General features: G+C 41.7%; 2 protein-coding genes across 3 annotated transcripts in view; one reads left to right on the plus strand and one right to left on the minus strand.

Moving 5' to 3' along the window:
• Nucleotides 1-18,126, plus strand: part of cdh11 (cadherin 11, type 2, OB-cadherin (osteoblast)) — a 48,016-nt gene extending 29,890 nt beyond the window's left edge. For both annotated transcript variants that reach the window (XM_077729398.1, XM_077729399.1), the window contains 14 exons: nucleotides 3,405-3,689; nucleotides 4,590-4,729; nucleotides 5,104-5,398; nucleotides 6,235-6,354; nucleotides 8,286-8,453; nucleotides 9,734-9,921; nucleotides 13,173-13,286; nucleotides 13,365-13,504; nucleotides 13,584-13,720; nucleotides 14,538-14,659; nucleotides 14,720-14,837; nucleotides 15,355-15,606; nucleotides 15,792-15,943; nucleotides 16,115-18,126. In XM_077729398.1, the coding sequence (XP_077585524.1) occupies nucleotides 3,557-3,689; nucleotides 4,590-4,729; nucleotides 5,104-5,398; nucleotides 6,235-6,354; nucleotides 8,286-8,453; nucleotides 9,734-9,921; nucleotides 13,173-13,286; nucleotides 13,365-13,504; nucleotides 13,584-13,720; nucleotides 14,538-14,659; nucleotides 14,720-14,837; nucleotides 15,355-15,606; nucleotides 15,792-15,943; nucleotides 16,115-16,477 (2,442 nt within the window). In that variant the 5' untranslated portion in view covers nucleotides 3,405-3,556 and the 3' untranslated portion in view covers nucleotides 16,478-18,126. The remainder of the gene's footprint in view (nucleotides 1-3,404; nucleotides 3,690-4,589; nucleotides 4,730-5,103; nucleotides 5,399-6,234; nucleotides 6,355-8,285; nucleotides 8,454-9,733; nucleotides 9,922-13,172; nucleotides 13,287-13,364; nucleotides 13,505-13,583; nucleotides 13,721-14,537; nucleotides 14,660-14,719; nucleotides 14,838-15,354; nucleotides 15,607-15,791; nucleotides 15,944-16,114) is intronic.
• Nucleotides 1-18,137, minus strand: part of mcm8 (minichromosome maintenance 8 homologous recombination repair factor) — a 244,565-nt gene that overhangs the window by 202,904 nt on the left and 23,524 nt on the right. Inside the window, exon 3 of the mRNA XM_077729396.1 lies at nucleotides 2,878-2,927. The gene's annotated coding sequence lies outside the window, so the exon portion shown is untranslated. The remainder of the gene's footprint in view (nucleotides 1-2,877; nucleotides 2,928-18,137) is intronic.

The following is an 18,137-nucleotide window of genomic DNA, read 5'->3' on the forward strand; positions in this document are numbered from 1 at the left end:
AGCCAGAGTTGAAACTAAAACCCTTTAAATCCAATCCATTGTTTCAAATTGCAACCATAACCAGATTAGATTTGGTCATGTCATCACGTAGGATAATGCTGGCCTTTCAAAAGACCTTTAAATATTTACCGTGTGTACGGATACGGCACTTAAATAGCATCTTCATTGTGGAGGAGGACTGAGTATTAAAGTGCCAATGTAATCCAATATGTACCTTTTGAGAACTCTTCCAACAACTGGTTCCTCTTAACAAAATGATCATTGACGACCAATGTTGTGGCGTCCAATCTTCCTTCTTTTGTCAATTCAAATGATTTTAGAACAAGGGTGGGCAAACTTTTCGTCCCGGGGGCCACATTGACTTTAAAAATTTGACAGATGGCCCAGGTCAGCACAAGATATGATACATATAAAAAAGTGCATCCGTTAACAGTACATATGAAACATAAACAGAAAAAAAGGACTAAAGTATTAACGTACTCATCACTTATCATTAAAGTAAAAAGTATAAAGTACAAATTAAAGTAAAAAGGAATGTATTAAGAAATATTAAAATGTAATTTTTAAAAAAGGGTGTTTAAAAAGCCGTATGTGGCCCGTGGGCCGTAGTTTGCCGATGTTGTATTGAAAACCAAATCCTAGTTTGAAATCTTCACGCCCAAATTTGTCAACTTGAAAACTACCATTATACCTTCATTTCAAACCCTAATTTGAATTCATAACCCTTGTTTGAAAGCTGTATTTAAACCTTAATTTCCAACCTTAATTTGATACGCCAACCATTTGGATCAATAATTATATGGTAGAGGACAGAAAAAAAAATCAACCGCACCTACATAATTAATATTCACTCTACGGGGTGTACTGTAATATAGTGCAGCAGTCAATTATTGTGTCATTTCAACAGTGAGACGGTAATTGCCATTCCAGACACTACTGAACTGTGACAGGGGAAACGAAAGAACAAAAGGCAGATAAATGGAGAAATAATGCATGGAAGTGAAAGAACGTGGAGTATTAATTAAAATGGCAGTTAATTGAGGGTGCCCTTCCAATTTCTATTTGAGTCAATAATGACCGCGCTGGCCGTGGCACACACGAGCACAAACCAAGTCTTTTTTTTTCCTGTTCTAAATTGAACATTGGAGATTAGCCTATGCTAATTAAAAGGGTTAAATGGTGGGCGAAGTCGTTAAAGAGCCCCAAATGCGGCGGTCAACGGTCTGATCGGAGGCGGCTTTGTTTTTTTCGCCTGCGGGTTCGAGGCATCTCATTTGGAAGCACTTTGAAAACATTTGCCTTGAACAAAAACGGACCAATCGGATTGCTTTCCTATGTTTGTGATGGGCTAATTGGGAGAAAAGTCCGCAGTTATAACTTCCTTTGTTTAAAATGATGTCTAATATAATTGCATAAAATCAGCAGCAAAAGTCCTCTTATGAACTTGAGTCATGATCCAAATTTTCTAATGCAATAAAAACAAGCATGCTTTTCAAATGACTCGCATTAATTGCTCTGTTTACAAAATAAAGTTGTTGTGACATTTACATTTATCACATGAATATAACATTGCAGTGCAGAAGGCACATTTACAATTGAGGCTTGTGGGTGATAATTAAGCACTAATGGCTCAACGTTGATCAGCTACGACGACGTACATACTAACACCAAACATGCAAACACACAAAAGCACAAGCCTACCACAATAGGCCTAACACATACTCCCACATGTTTACAACCCCACGTAGTCACGCACTTTGACTTAGACGCAATCGCAAATTAAAACACCAACTTGGAGTTAGACAAAATACGCAAACAGAAAAACAAATGGACGCAAATGCATTTAAAGCTACACCATCATCATGGTTTCAGTCTCTAGTACACACAAAAATGCCTATTGTCATACATATAGTCACGCACAAACATGCTTGCAGTTTTTCACACACACAGACACACACACACACCGACACACTCTCTTAAAATCAAATACACTCTTCGGCATACACAGTCACACACACATTGTGTTTCAGTGGGATAACTGCATTGATGTCTCAGAGCCGCAAGTGTGTCATTAATACTTATTTACATGAATGCAGGGAAAGCTTAGAAGCTTTTTTTTGGGGTAATCACATCGCACACACACACACATACTTGGCTACCCAATTGAAAAGCAATTGGGCCCTAGATGCATAGTAATTTTCAAGTATTTACCAGACTTCCAAGAAAGTTGATCACACTTTGTCACGTGTGTATGAGTTATAAAAGAAATTACAAATATAAACAAAAGAGTCTATTAATATCAAAATACAAACTAGTCAGTTAAGAGTGAATATATAAGAGGAGAAAAAAAACAGGGAAATGGAGGAACTGAAAATATGAATATGGGAACGTAAAATTTAAATTAGAACAAAATATGATTTGGAATATACTGGCTTTTTCTAAGGTCTCCGAGGTCTAAGCAAGGGAAATTTCCCACTTTAACCAGTTGTAAATGCGTAATTATTAAAGTAGGTTACTATTACACTTTCAGTCTGCGACTCTTTTGGGAATCAGTGCACTTGACCCTGAAATGTAATCGCGCCACTTAAACAGTGGCGTGTGAATGAATTTCCAGCTTTGTTGGGACACATGTGGTCTCAGTTAGCTAGGTCGAAACCCTACCACTACAACCTCTGGGACCCCACCCTGGGCCTCCCCCGCACGTCAAAACTCCCGAGCACCATAAAATCTAATGTTAGCTAATGAATCACAACTGCCTCGGTAAACTTGTGACTCCCAGAACCCGAGGGACACACATACAATGTCTAGTAGTCTAATGCGACTCTTGAGTCATGTGTTCAGACAAAGGAAGTAGGCGGGTGAAAAGGGCTTACTCACCCGGGGGAGACATTATCTCGTTTGCTGCTCACTCGCACCTCTGGCCAAGTCTGAGGAGAGAATAAATACATCCAAAATGTTAAATTGAACCAAATGGGCCGCGTGTAAAAAAATCGAGAGGTGCCACCAAGTTTTTGTGTTCCAGATTAAGTCATAAAATGGGGGAAGGCAATTTTGATCATCGTGCTTGAGTCAAATCTAGGCGAATTTCTGGGATTCTTTGCAATTTAGCGTAGTGTCTAGTCTAATAATGCTAACTGACAACCACTTTCAGCTTGTTGTCAAATTTCTACAGAGTGATTGATGATCTTTTTAAAAGAAAAGTGTGTAAACACAGTACAACATCATGTTATTCCACCAATTTCACACGACTGGATCCATCTCTGTCCAAAAGAATTCAAGCTAATTAGTTTACAGCGGCATAATTAGATGCGAGTCGCGTAACGAGCTTGGAGAACATCAGACGGGGACATGCTTCCTTGACTGTGAGCATCATCAATACTTCTAACGGTTTTGTTTGCTTCCAGGCTCAGAGGATCGTCGGAGTAGAAGGAGAGGCAGATTGTCTGGCCTGAACTCCCACTCCCAACATTCCCTTCGCCCAATTACAAAGTCACCTCAGTGGGGGGGTGCGCTCCACTGAGAGGAACCACAGACAGAGAGGAGGTCGGATTTGACGATGACGACCATGATCATGACGCTGAGAATCTTCCTAGTATTGGCGGGACTCTGCGTACTTTGTAGCCTGGCGACGGCCAGTCGGAGAAAACACGAGGGCGTGGAACGTCACTCCCACAGACACAGACATGCAGGTACGAGATGCGTTAACGAAGTAGACACGTCAAACCAACCTACAGTTGTGTTCAAAAGTTTACATAGACTTGTGAAGAACATAATGTCATGGCTTTCTTGAGTTTCCAGTTATTTCTGCAACTTAGATATCTTTTTCTCTGATCGAGTGATTGGAACAAAATGATCAAATCTGTTGGGTCAAAAATATACATACAGCAACATGAATTCTGTTTCAATCACTCTATCAGAGAAAAATCAAGAGTTGTAGAAATAACTGGAAACGAAAGAGAGCCATGATATTATGGTCTTCACAAGTGTATGTCAACTTTGGACCACGACTGTATGTTCTGCTAAGTCCGATTAAGAATTTTCAAAAATAGAGACCATTTTCTTAGGTAATAGAAATGATTCTACAATTTGTTTTGGTTGGTTTCTGCCAAGATTGTTCAATGTAGTCAAGGTCACACGGTTTTAGGTCCTAAGCTATGCCAATAATAATTTTTGTCATAAAAAACATTATTACCAATGTGAGTTTGGGCAGAAAATTAGATTTTTCCGTTAAATAGCGAAATCTTGCCAAAACAATCAATTTGTAGATAAACTATGGTACTTTCCTGACTTTGAATAGCATGTTGCCAAAAGTGTCCGTTTAATAAAATACGTTACTTGAGCAATGTTTTTCATAAAAACACAATACTATATCCCAAAAGGCTACATCCGGCTGCAAAAAAAAGCACCACCCACGCACACTTTCGCACTGTAATGTCCACTTGGGATTTCCATTGACGTGTTTTACAGTAGCCCACACGCACTTTGGCTCGAATCCCGAAGAGAAAAAGAAAACCCTGAGAAAAAAAACATTGCACTTCTGTGATTTCATGATGAATGTAATAACGTAGTGTTTGTGTTTATGCGTGCAGGTCACACATCGCTGCACAGACACCGGCCCCGGGTGGGCAAGGAGGGTCAGGTGTTGCATAGATCCAAACGAGGTTGGGTGTGGAATCAGTTCTTTGTCATTGAGGAGTACACCGGACCAGATCCTGTTCTAGTGGGAAGGGTGAGTTAAGGATCTGACAACCTGAGCTTGCAAACTTCCATTTGTTCATTTTGAACAAGAGTTATAGGTAATTTTGGCATTTATTTATATATATAAAACTATACCACAGCATCGTTATCTGTCTTTGTTGAGAACACAGTAGCACAACCTTGGAATTTTACACTATGATTTTTCAAATTGGCTAGCTCATTCATGCATGAGGTAAAATGTGCAATTACTCCAAATGTATAATACACATGAACTAACCAATCTTCAGAATGGAAAAATGTTGAGATAAATGAAACTAATTCTTGGCAAATTAGCTGGATTAACACACAGTTGAAGTATCTATTAGGTAGTAGCGTAACACGATTTTTCTGTCTCTCCGCATTTAGCTCCATTCCGATGTGGACTCGGGAAATGGCAACATTAAGTACATCCTATCGGGCGAAGGTGCGGGGACCATCTTCGTCATCGACACAGAGACGGGCAACATCCACGCTACGAAGACGCTGGACCGTGAGGAGCAGGCTCAGTACACGTTGACAGCGCAGGCAGTGGCACGGGACACCAACAAGCCTCTAGAGCCGCCTTCCGAGTTCATCGTCAAGGTGCAGGACATCAATGACAACCCGCCTGAGTTCCTGCACGGGCCCTACTATGCCAGGGTGCCCGAGATGTCCAACGTCGGTAAGTGGGATGCCATACTAGCTGCTAAAATGAAATTATGGTCTTCCCTAGCGGCTAAAAACATCTGAAATTTACATAACTGTCCTAAAAAAAGACATTGACTTTATTCTGAGAAATGTTGCTTTCCTTCTGAAATTGTGTATAATGTTCTGATATGAATTATCTTAGCCAACAATTGCGTCTTTTTAGTCCCACTGGGCCCACCTAGTCCAAAAGTGACCGTCCAAAGGTGAGCAATTGAGAGACACTCGCTAAAGAAGTCCCTGCCGGAGCTCATCATGGTCATTCTTCAGGAGTGATCGATTGTCACAGAAACCTGAGCACAGGAAGCGTGGCTACATGACCACACCATTAGGCCATACATTAAAAGGAATCAAGCTCCCGACAAGCTCTTGCGGTTCTTCTGACTAAGAGCTTCCGATATTGATAGACTCTCTCGCCTGTGGTATCAGGGACTCTTAACGTCCCTGAAACTGCGGGCGTCGCTTCCAAAGAAAGACGCTCAGAGAGGACGTTGAAGCGATTCCATTTCAAGATCATCTGACCATGTGAAACATGAACACTCGGTTCAGGCATTAGTAGATAGTTATAGAGGTTTGAGCTAAGATTATTTTTTTTTAAAAGGGTGACTTCAAACCTGGCGTAAGGTGTCAGAATGACAGTCCAGAATCACTGGGCATGGTTAGAGATATAGGGGATAGGGGTTTTCAATTAAGACTTCAAAACAAGTATGCATATATAATCATACTAGTTGGTCATGATAATAGATGAGCTCAACTTCAAAAATATCAGTGCCAATTGGTAGAATTGACAAAATGCATGTGTGTGTTTCGCAGGTACGTCAGTGATGCAAGTAACGGCCACTGATGCCGATGACCCTACATACGGAAACAGCGCCCGACTGGTGTACAGCATCCTGCAGGGACAGCCGTACTTCTCAGTGGAGCCTCAAACAGGTCAGGATAAAGAAAAAGTATCCATCCATCCATTACTACGATTTCCTCCAACATCCCAAAAACATGCCATAGTTGAACGCTAAATTGTACTTGTAGTTCTTTTTTGACAAAGATATTTACCTAAATGATTCACGCCGGCCATTTTAGGGAGAAAAAAATGAGTAATGTGTAAAATGTCAATGAGGCAGCGACTCTAAAATGCTCAAAAAGAATAGTGCATGCAGTTTGGTGGTTACAGAGTCCTGGCTTGACATTTGGACAGAACAAGGTGATAACAGAGAGATGTGTGGGGTCGCACAGAGTGGAGATGACATTGCTTCACACAGAGAGACATCTAGTAGCTATGGGGGAGGATGGACGGGTAGGATGAGGTTTTGATGGTGAATATGTGCAGGGTAAATCTGGCTAATCAGAGCGGTGTCGGCCATTTGACTGGCGTGCATCCAAAGCTCACATTTCTAATTGGTTTGGAGATTATCAGCTTTGCGTGCTGTCACGCACGCGTACACACTCGTACATCCAAACGTATGCACGCCGTCGGCGCACACTAACCAGATAAACCTTAGCACACACCACCAGATTATGAATATTTGAAATGTAGGAAAATAATCTCACACTTGTTTAAATTCATCTAGGTTTTAGCTTGATTAATTCTGTTGAAAATACATGATTTCTGCTTGCCACGTCATCAAGTACAATAAGATCAGACGGATGTGTCCTGGTTGCCAAGGCAACTTACGTAAAAGATCCAACAAGCAATCTCTTCTTCACTGCGGGAATGAGGCAACTAACCAATTGGCACTCAGCACAGATCTCGACTTCTGTGTTGCGCATACTTGATCCGAGAACTCTTTCTCCTTTTTGCGGTTTCGGACAAAAAAGCAGTAAATAAAACAAAGTAAGACTCGCCTATTAAACCTGGTTTAAATTGCACATCAGAGGTCTGTTGATGTGCCACAAGAGCCAAGTAATTCTGGCTTTATGTATGTGGAATCGTCCAAACTTGTCAGCTTGTCCTGCCCACATACCTTGGTGGAATCTAAAACGTTTTGCAATTGAGTATCATCCATCTGTCTGTTACACCTAGTTAGAATTTGTTACCAAAAGGCTGATTTGCATTCGAAAACTCTCTTAGTCAGATGGGTCCAACAGGAGAAGAGCTATTACTACTTTATTTATTATGTACTTGGAATCACCCAAATTTGTCAACTTGTTCAACTGACATGCCAAAGTTGGAGGCCTAAAGCTTTGCCATTTAATACGCTCCATCTGTCTAGTACACCTGGCTCGTAGTATTTGTAATCATTCTTTTATATTCTGTTCACGTACGGCATAAGTATTATTGTTTCATTTTGCATGAACATTGCTGCCAACCTCCAACTACTCATGAGGAAAACTCAATTGCTTAACAATTTACTTCATCTGTCGACTTCCTTTGGTTTAGATTCATTGCAATGGGAGGAATTCACTACAAGTCAGTGCATGTACAATGGGAGCAGACTTAATTATTTTTTATTGTGAATTATCAATAGTCTCGCTTTATTTTCCCAAACCTTTTTGTCAACTTGGCAATTTAGAGTTAGCCATCTGTCCACAACACCTGCTTCAAATTTGGTAAAGATTGGATAATACCTCTTTTATAGTCGTTATAGGTTTGATGTGAATGGTATTTGCAAAATTACGCATTATCGCCAACTTTTGAAGCATGAGAACTTACATTTTCCAACAGTAAATCATCATAATTTGACTCAACTATACCCTAAACTCGGGCAAATGAACAACTAACCCAACAGGAGGCATGCTTTATACCAAAAACAAACTGTAGAAACATTCAGAATAATATAATGGTAGCTAAAGACCAACTAGAAATGCACCACATCCCTATTTCCATGTAAAGGCTGACATTAAAAGTTTATTTCCCTCGCCTTTAGGTATAATTCGCACGGCGCTGCCTCACATGGACCGCGAGGCCCGGCAAGACTACGACGTGGTGATCCAGGCCAAGGACATGGGTGGCCACATGGGCGGACTGTCGGGAACCACCGAGGTCAAAATCACGCTCACCGATGTCAATGACAACCCACCCAAGTTCCCACAGAGTGAGTACATGTCAATTAGTGATGTTTTTTTATACCACGTGTGTGCTTCGGTATTTGAGTGTACTGTATACACAAATACAATGTAAGTTTCAGGCCTAAGCAAATGAATTGAAATCTCTATGGCACTTAATATTATCATTCACTCCCAAGCCTAGTAATGTATTTGGAAAGATCTTAAGTGTAAATAAGATTCCTCGCGCGACTAAGTATAGCAGATTTAGCTGTAAAACAATTTTACACTGGTAGAACATGTTTGTGGATCAGTAAAGTACAAATAGCAAGACCACCTGCAAAAAGAATGTTGCAGATGGCACAAATGGAAATGCTGATTACATATTTAGTACTTCTATGGAAGTAGTGGAGCTAAAACTGGAAATAACCAACTACAACAAAAAAATCAATACAAGAACATTCTTGCACAGTTTTTTTTTAAATAAAAATATTGTCCGCTTTATGGTTGGTAAAAGACTTCCTGTTAGTGCCATTATGTAGATCCCTTTTCTCCAAGCAACATAGAATTATCATTGAGTCTTGACTTAAATGCAATTCAGCTACACTGATGCTAACAAAAGGACAAGAAGCTCTGAAAAACATTTTTTTTTGACTTGAGCTCTCACGTCGGCGCTGGCACGTATCAATTACTCGATACTTCTTTTGTGAGATTACTGAGCCAGCGCCACCGCCTCCTCGCGCATCACCCCCAAAAATGAAACGAAACGAGCCACAATCCATCCGTACAAAAGACATCCTGACTTGAAAAGATGATTTCCGTGCCTTGGAAACAGCACTGAAGTTAGTACCTCATCGTACTAATAATATCACACGTCTGTATATGAGTGTTGTGCTCATGTATGAATGGAACGCAATGGGCGCAGAGGGAGGAAATGGAGGTTTTCCTGTGGGAGGTAAACGCGAGAGAAATGGGGCGAACGGGGGAGGAGAGGTGAGAATGCGTGCTGAGATTTGGAAGTAGAATGAGGGCAAGAAGAAGGAGAAGAAGCAAGTATTAGGAGGGGATATAGTACAATATAATACATGGGGAATAGTAGGTTATTTTTATGAGACAAAAAGCAACTGTTTCATTTTCTCCAAAGCAACTTTCCAATAAGTTTTCTACCATATTTCATCTTTTGAAATTGGCGGTTAAATTCAAAAGGCAATTTCAGATTGCTTTGTTCCTAACAAATAATGAGTGGCACTACTTGACTCAAGAAACAATGAAAATTGGTATTTGTATGATTGGTTTTTGCACTAAAATTGAATTTATTGTCATTCCCCAGGCGTGTACCCCATGTCTGTTTCTGAAGACAAAGTGGAAGGGGAGGAGGTGGGCCGTTTGAAGGCCAAAGACCCTGACATGGGAGACAACGGGATGGTTAACTACCGCCTGACAGACGGAGATGGCTTGGGAATGTTTGAACTCAGCGTAGACTCTGAGACCAGAGAGGCCATCATCAAGCTTAAAAAGGTAAGTGGGTCAGTCAGTTGGAAAGATTACTAGAAAGATGTCTAGATAAACTGGATACCAAACAGAGAAAGATTGGTATTTAAATGGAATATGATCTACATTGCCTGGAGTTTGTCATTAACTACAATATCATACACACAAGAAAAAAAATGTAATAATTTGTAGAAGCTTTCGAGGTCAGAATCTACTCAACAAAAAATCTTGAGATCTGTAACAAGACTTCAAGTCCATACAAAGCTATTCAGTCAACCAGCTCACTTTTTATTCCTTCTGTGGGAAAATCTCTCTAGCTCGATTGGATCGATACAAATCTTCTTTGTCTCAATGCAGCAGCTAAGCGCCACTCGGAGACTCTGGCATGTTCAGATCTTTATTTTCCAAGGCTATGAGGGAATGAGAGCATGAATTAAAAAAAGAAATAAACTGTTGAACTGGCCCAAAGCGAGGTGGTTAACCTCAAGTTTAAGCGTCATCCAAAAGCAGGAGAGGCCAAAACTCTGACCACATCCAATGCAGAGAAGACACATGAGGGATGATTTGATGAAAAGATCAAGGTAGATTAAACTTTCCTGTAGTTACAAGGGAGTAGCCCTCCATTTTCACCTTTAGTCCTGCTTAGAAATCAAATTTTCCACCTCCCTGGCTCCCATTAATGGTGATACGCGTCCAATCTCTTTTGATTGGGAGAGCCTGGCATTGAGTAGAGATGGTCCTGTTCCCCTGTTTATATGTGAGAGTGTGTTGACTAACAACAGGGCACAATCACAGCTGAAATCCTTCATCCCGACTACCCACGTCTCTTGTAATAACACTAGCAGAGCCAGAGGCTGATTTAAAATGTGTGTGCACAAGTATGTGTTTACGTGTGTGTGTGTGTGTGTATTCGTCGCAAACGTCACGAGACCCTCTCGGTCTCGATCTGATTACAGTGTCCTGATTTGGATGCGCCGCATTGTGATTATTGAGTCCAGATGCCCCTCAGGGGAAATCATCACCTGTTGGCCACTGAAGGCAACACACACATACACACCCAAAATACACACCCACACACACAGACACCTGAAGTCTTTGAAATCACCAACGAGAGAAGCCTTCACTAATCTCTATTCTCCCTCTCACACATTCACGCACACCGGCATGAGCTTTAATCAACTATTCTCTTTCAACTGTGTCCTGACGAAAGCACTTTGCGGAATATTAAGGAGCCCTGAGTGTGTGTGTGTGTGTTTCTGTGTGTCACTGTGAATGATGTCATGAATGAAAAGTGAGCGAGCAATTCAGAGAGTGTGACCAAAGCGATGGAAAATGAAAGAAGTGGGACACGTCGGTGATGCTGGCTTCCCGCTGTGTTTGGTGCTGGTGCGTTTAAGTACTGTCAGGCATTATGACGTTTAAACCAAAAAAAAAAAGTTACCTTATAGTGTTTTCCTTTTATTTATTTTTTAAGAGTCAACAAGTTCACCTGTATTTGACGCATCTGCATCAGGGACGACGGGCAACTCGTCGAGACGGAACAGATGCTTTGCGCCGCGCTGTATTGCCGCTAATTAAATCTGTGATCACTTAACTGCTGTCATCACTGCACTCGTAAAAATGGACAGTTAATGCACCGAGCCGCATTTGGCTGCGGGTGCTCGACTAGCCGTGTCTGACGATCGGATGAAAGTTGAAATCGTCTTTGTCGCGCTCAGCTCGCTGACTTTAAATACTTTGTCTGTTCTCCGACTCACTCCCTAGTTACTTTCCTCTTCTACAGACTACAATATGTACTGATTTCATTCTTCAATATATCAATGTATCCTTGAATGCATCTGAAACAAATGACTTAGTTTCTTATGTAAGAATTCATTATCTAATTTGGCAATACTCCCAATCAATTGAGTTTAAAGTATGGCTCCTTTCAGCACTTTGTCTCCTTAAACAACTTTAACTCACACACCTTGACAATTATACTTGTTAATTACAATTAAAACATTTTCTGTTTTGCCCGACTACACTGCCTTGAATTCAGTACAAAAGCAAATGATATAAAATAGGAAGTCGGACTTTTTCGGTATCCACATTGAGCGTTTATCGAGCCGGCGAGTAATTTCCATCGGTGTCTTGCCGAGCATCTTAATCCACACTAACACCTACTAAACGTGTGCATGTGGAGCTCACGCAAGTACAGCAGACCCTGCTGAGCTGTCGTCAGACTTATGGGTCTGCTCCACCCGTCGGGATTCCATTAAGCGATGCTCCGGCCTGCCTATGAGGAGATCAAGATCCCACCTGGGACTACTGCCACGTTAAAGCTCCCGCAGCTGCTGGAAAAACAGTATTGGGGGAGGAGAAAGCATGTTATTATCCTACTTTCTCTGGAGAAGGATTGATGCAGGGAAGAGGGTGTTATTTACTGTCATTATGGAGACAACAGTGATGTGGATAAGCCCATGACTAGTGCTCTTGGCAGGAGCATATTTTGGTTTGCGTACAAAGGCTGACTATGCATAACTTGAAAAATTCCCTGAAGGAGGTTTGGAGAGGTTTTTTTTCTCAAATTAGAATCCTAGGACTGTGACTCTGAGCTTTGTTGTTAATAATCCAGATTATCATTTTACAAATTGTTTAATTTTTATTTGTAGTGGTGTATGACATGCATCCCAATTATTCTCGAGTTGATTTGCTTTTGTATTTGGGTCCATGATTTTCTTGTATCTCAAAATTCCAAGTCTCACCCTTATAGCAAGGGCACCATTTTTGATTGGATGATCTCAATTTATAAAAAAATATCTGTTATAGGATCACTCCACTTTGAACCAAAGCAATTTGGAAAAGTTCCGCCCATTTTAAAGCTGCCTCAACTCCTCACTCGAAATATCAGTACCACTGGCAATTTCATGTCAGTCCTTCCCACTAATATAAAGTAATTGAATTTCCTCTTTGTTCAATAGGAGTCAATTGAATCTGCAGCCAATAACAGTCATTTTAACAGTGAGCTAGAACACTGCTTTACATGCTAATCCCAGTGCTTTCTAAACGACAAGGAAGTTCTTATAGGACAGTAGCACACGTCTTTTAAGGGTTTCCCAAGTCTCCTTGCAGTCACTGCAGAACTGATGCAGCTGGAAGAAACATCCATGCAGCAACACCTCCCCCTAGCAGTAGACATTGACACTGAACTGGCCTATCTTAACCAACTTGCGCTTTCAGCATTTCCATTCTAATGTGAAAATATGATCTGATCAAATATTTTCTTGTGTGTCATCCAGCGTGTGGATTTCGAGACCAAGAGATCGTACACACTGAAGGTTGAGGGCTACAACGTGCATGTGGACCCCCATTACCTGGCCTGGGGGCCTTACAAGGATGAGGCTACGATAAAGGTATAGCGTGTTGATATTCTAGATAAGTGATTTCCCTAGTGGACCGAGACCAACTACATTTGACGTATCTTCCTGCAGATTTCAGTGGAGGATGCCGACGAGCCGCCCGTATTTGTTGCGCCGTCGTACACCTTCGAAGTAGAGGAAAATGCCCCTGCTGGCACTCAGGTGGGACGCGTCCACGCTAAGGACACGGACGTCGCCAACAACCCAGTCAGGTATGATGATGGTCAGATTCCATTAGAGAATAAGCTGAGGCCTATCTGGAACTAAAAATTGACCATCCCTTGTGTTTAGGTACATGATTCCACGTTACACAGACGTAGAGCAGTTCTTTAGTGTCAACTCTGAGGATGGCATGATCACCTCTACCAAGCCTCTGGATCGAGAGGCCCAGGCCTGGCATAACATCTCTGTATCAGCCACTGAGATAGGTGAGTCGCTATGTTGGCTCTGGTGCTTTTTCTAGCATGGAGCCCAGACAAAATCCTGATTCGTGGGAAAATAATGTCTAAAAACTCATGTGTAAGCCATGACTTAAAATAAAAGTGGCCGAGACAGCATGAAAAGGACAAAAAGAGCAAGTTGACCTACAAGCCATCTCGCATTTCGGGCCCCGCCCTGGCATTCTGCGGCCGGCAGTTCTGGCTTTCCAAGCGCTGTGCGGTTTCCCTGCGGCACTGCCGACGCCAGACGGCCAGATGGAAACGGGCTCACGGCCCACAGAGTTGGGCTGCGCAAAACCACTAACGGGGCCCAGGGAAGCTAAGTAGAAGCCTGGTAATGACGGGGTACTGGAAAAATCAAATAAGAGGCCCCACTTACAAGAGAAACTGAGCTGGGTTTTTCGTTCCCCAAAAAAACAAATAAGCCTTTTTACATGGAAAGTACTTGGTTACTTTTTGAAATCATTTGTTTTTAAAAAGGGAGGAAGACATTAAATGTTGGAAATGCAACCAACAGGGCCAGAGGGGGGAAAAGAAGGAAATATTGGTTTGAGTAAAGGGTAATGTAAAGGAAAGAAAAAAAGATGATTAATTTGTAAAGGAAGAAGACATGAGATGAGAGGAAAAGTGAATGAAGAGATCTCATCTATAGCAAAAATGATGCAATCTCTCTAAATGTTAGTGTTAGACGCGTGGGCGCCTGCAAGCTTCATAGCGGCACTCTCCCAAACAGCAAAAAAAAAAATCGCAAAATAAATCTTCAGGGCTTGATTGACAGGCTGTATTTTCCTGTGTGGTTGTGTAGGAGGTCACCACCAGGACACCAAAGTGCGTGTGAACATCAAAGTCAAAGACACCAATGACAACGCTCCAGAGTTTGCTACCAACAACGAAGTCCTGATGTGTGAAAGTGTTGCTCCCGGAAAGGTAGGCATAGGGATCTCAGTTGAAAAAAAAGAAAGGGAATTGAAATTTGGGTTTTCACAGGTTATCGAAACAGTCAGCGCGGCAGACAAAGACGAGATGGCCCACCGACAACACTTTACCTTCAGGCTGGCTCCTGAGGTGGTCCACAACCACAACTTTTCCATCAAAGACAACCGAGGTATGCAGCGTTCGTATTAATGCTCAATTGCCTGGTCCTGCTCGTCTTCTTCTCACCAGTCGCACACATATACACACGAACAGGGCCATGTTTCCTGCGGGCCCCAATAATTGCATTGTGGTCTCGATCCATCTGTCCCTATGTCTTCGGGGGGCGAGCGTGATTGAATTAAGCCACCAGAGAAGCTTCAAGTAGCAGCCATAGCGTCCAAGTTGTGTTGGCTACAGAGAGAAGGATTTTCGTGTGTCGATAATGAAATGGAAGCAAAGGAACGAGATAGGTCGTGAGACAAACATGTTGGCATTTGAGGTCTGTCGAGCAGACGATGTTCACATCACAGCAAATGACTGTTTGCTCTTAGGGCTTCAATCAACACAACAAGTGTCATTTTCCAATGTATTTTCTAGTTTGTATCTCTAGCTGAAAAGCCTTGAATCTGTTTTAAAAAAACGTATTCAATGTCCCAATCCAATGTCAATAATGTCAACTGACCATCTGTGGTCTTCTTCCCACACAGACAGCACTGCTAGCATCTTTGTTCTGCGCAAAGGTTTCAGCCGACTAACGCAGGATGTCTACTTCCTGCCGGTGGAGATCAACGACAACGGCGTTCCGGCCATGAGCAGCACCGGCACACTGACGGTCCGTGTGTGCTCCTGCGACAGCAGGGACACCATCTTGTCATGCAACGTGGAACCTTATGTGCTGCCGGCCGGCCTCAGCACCGGAGCGCTTATAGCCATCCTCGCATGTATTGTCATCCTACTGGGTAAACATTTTCCTTCAAATATATGGGAATTAAATTTTAGTTTTAGGGTTGGAATTGGGTGCCCTATCGTTTTTCTAAAATGAAACATTATAAAACTAATTATAGCAATTAATGTCACAGTTAAACTGTCAGATGGGTGTTTACATGTGAGCATTTAACTAAGAGTCTGATTTTTGTACCACCAGTCATCGTGGTTTTGTTTGTGGCGCTACGACGTCAAAAGAAAGAGCCTTTGATCGTGTTTGAGGAGGAGGACATCCGAGAGAATATCATCACCTATGACGACGAGGGCGGCGGAGAGGAAGACACAGAAGCCTTTGACATCGCCACTCTGCAGGTAACGACAAGAGGAAGTGAACCTTAGCTTCAAATCCTAGTGCCAACCAAAAACCTAGGCTTCAAACTAGATTTGAAACCTTTACCTATGTTAGAAAGCCCAAATGTGACCAGGTTACCATTCCAAAAATACTTAGAACAGATAGTTAATCTCCAAATTGTCCTTTTCCAGAATCCAGATGGAGCCAATGGCTTCCATCCGAGGAAAGACATGAAACCAGAGCTTCAGTTCCCCCTACGTCCAGGCGGCCACATGGCAGCCAACAGCGTGGACGTGGACGACTTCATCAAGACACGTGTAGCTGAGGCTGACAGCGACCCAACGGCACCGCCCTACGACTCCATCCAAATCTACGGCTACGAGGGTCGCGGCTCTTTGGCCGGCTCACTCAGCTCTCTGGAGTCAGTCACCACCGAGTCGGACCTCGATTATGACTATCTGCACAGCTGGGGTCCACGCTTCAAGAGGCTGGCCGATTTATACGGCACCAAAGACTGCTCCGTTCACGATGGCGACGATGACGACGACTGTTAACGGTGGACACCCCCGCCCCCTGCCATCCAAAATAAAAACAAATCCCAATGATTCCATGAGGATTTTTAGCCCCGACGCCTTCCCAACTTTCTCCTATCTTCTCTTGAGTAACCAATGCTGAGAGCTCTTGACAAAGTCGGGTGGGAAAAATGTATCACGTCACCCCTTGTGTGTTTGGAATTTACTTAGCGCAAAAAAACAAAAAAAACAGTTTAGCTGAAATTAGAGATTGTGTACACTTTTGTGGACTGGATTCACAAACATTCTCAAAGTTTTTTGTCCCTTGACGGGGGTCCTCTGGAACACGGTCCGAGCCTGACCGGTGGTCTCGCCATTTGTTGTTGCTGTGCGATACCGCTTAGGACTCTGGGTTGTTGATACTGTCTTGGCAGTACAGTGGCCTTAAAATAAATCAACAACAATCCCGGAGACCAAAACACACAAAACTGTCAGATTCTTCGGTATCTACCAAGTTAAGGACTGTAGCTCAATAGCAAGAAAAAAAATGGAGAAAAATACAAAACGGACCTGATTGGACATCCAAAACTGTGGAATTTTTTTCAATCTTTTGATCCTCTGTCTTATTTCCAGTCAATTTCTGGCAAATTTCCATGGGAATTTTGAAAAATCCTTCAAATCACAAACATTTAGTACAAACTTGTTGTCAAAAGCATCCAGCCATAAAAAAAAACAACCAACCATTGATTTGATGTCCCCAAGGATTCCCATGGAAAGTTTCCAACATCCTTATTGCAACTGTACTTCCACCAGTGGTGATCAATCATAAACGATTCAAAACCTGTGAGAGCTTAAATATCGCCTTAACGGACACTCGCAGTGCATTCTATCTATCCATTGTTTTTTCTTGTTTGTTTTTGTTGTTGTTTTCAAGTTTTTTTGTTTAAAAAGCAAGCTAGTTAGCCTCTATGTTTGCAGAGAATGTGCTAAAAGCGAGTGGCGCCTTCCACTCATCGGTAAAACAAAACAGGATGTGACGTCTTTTCGTAATGGCCGGGTGACATTTGTTGCATCAACATGTGTTGCACACAATTCTGAAAAAACATTTTTACCCAGCCAGGACGTCTTTTTAATTTTTTTCCAAGTTGTTTGACCTTTTTTTTTTAAACTAATGTATAATTATAATTATTATCAGTTTCTTTTTTATCAGTATTATCATTATTATTATTATTGGTTCTTTGGCAATGCGATTAGCGCTTCAAGCCGTTTAGCGGTAAAAAGTTAAGCGCAGTCAACCTGGTGTTCGTTTTGTTTGGCTTCTTCAGCTTTTTTATTTTAAATTTGTGCTTGTTTTCTGTCCTATTTTTAGCGTTTCATCGTAGTTTTTCCGTACCCGAAAGGAATACGGTTAAAAACGACCTTATGTTGCTGGAGAGAAAACGCCTGGTTTTTATTCTTCTGTCGAGTTTTATGGAAGCAATTTGTACAATTTTAAAAGTTCTTATTTTTTAGTATACATGCAGAATATTCCAGTATTACGACAAAAAACATGTTAAGATAAAAAAAAATAATAAAATGATTCCGCATCACACTTATATTTTCTGAACATTGTACCGTTGCTTTACTATGTGCTTCAATCTACGAAGCGAAAAAGAAACAAACTTTGAAATAAATGCTCTTTTTATAAAGTGTGAAGGATAAG

This window comes from Stigmatopora nigra, chromosome 12 (genome assembly GCF_051989575.1).
Source record: "Stigmatopora nigra isolate UIUO_SnigA chromosome 12, RoL_Snig_1.1, whole genome shotgun sequence".
Lineage (NCBI taxonomy): Eukaryota > Metazoa > Chordata > Actinopteri > Syngnathiformes > Syngnathidae > Stigmatopora > Stigmatopora nigra.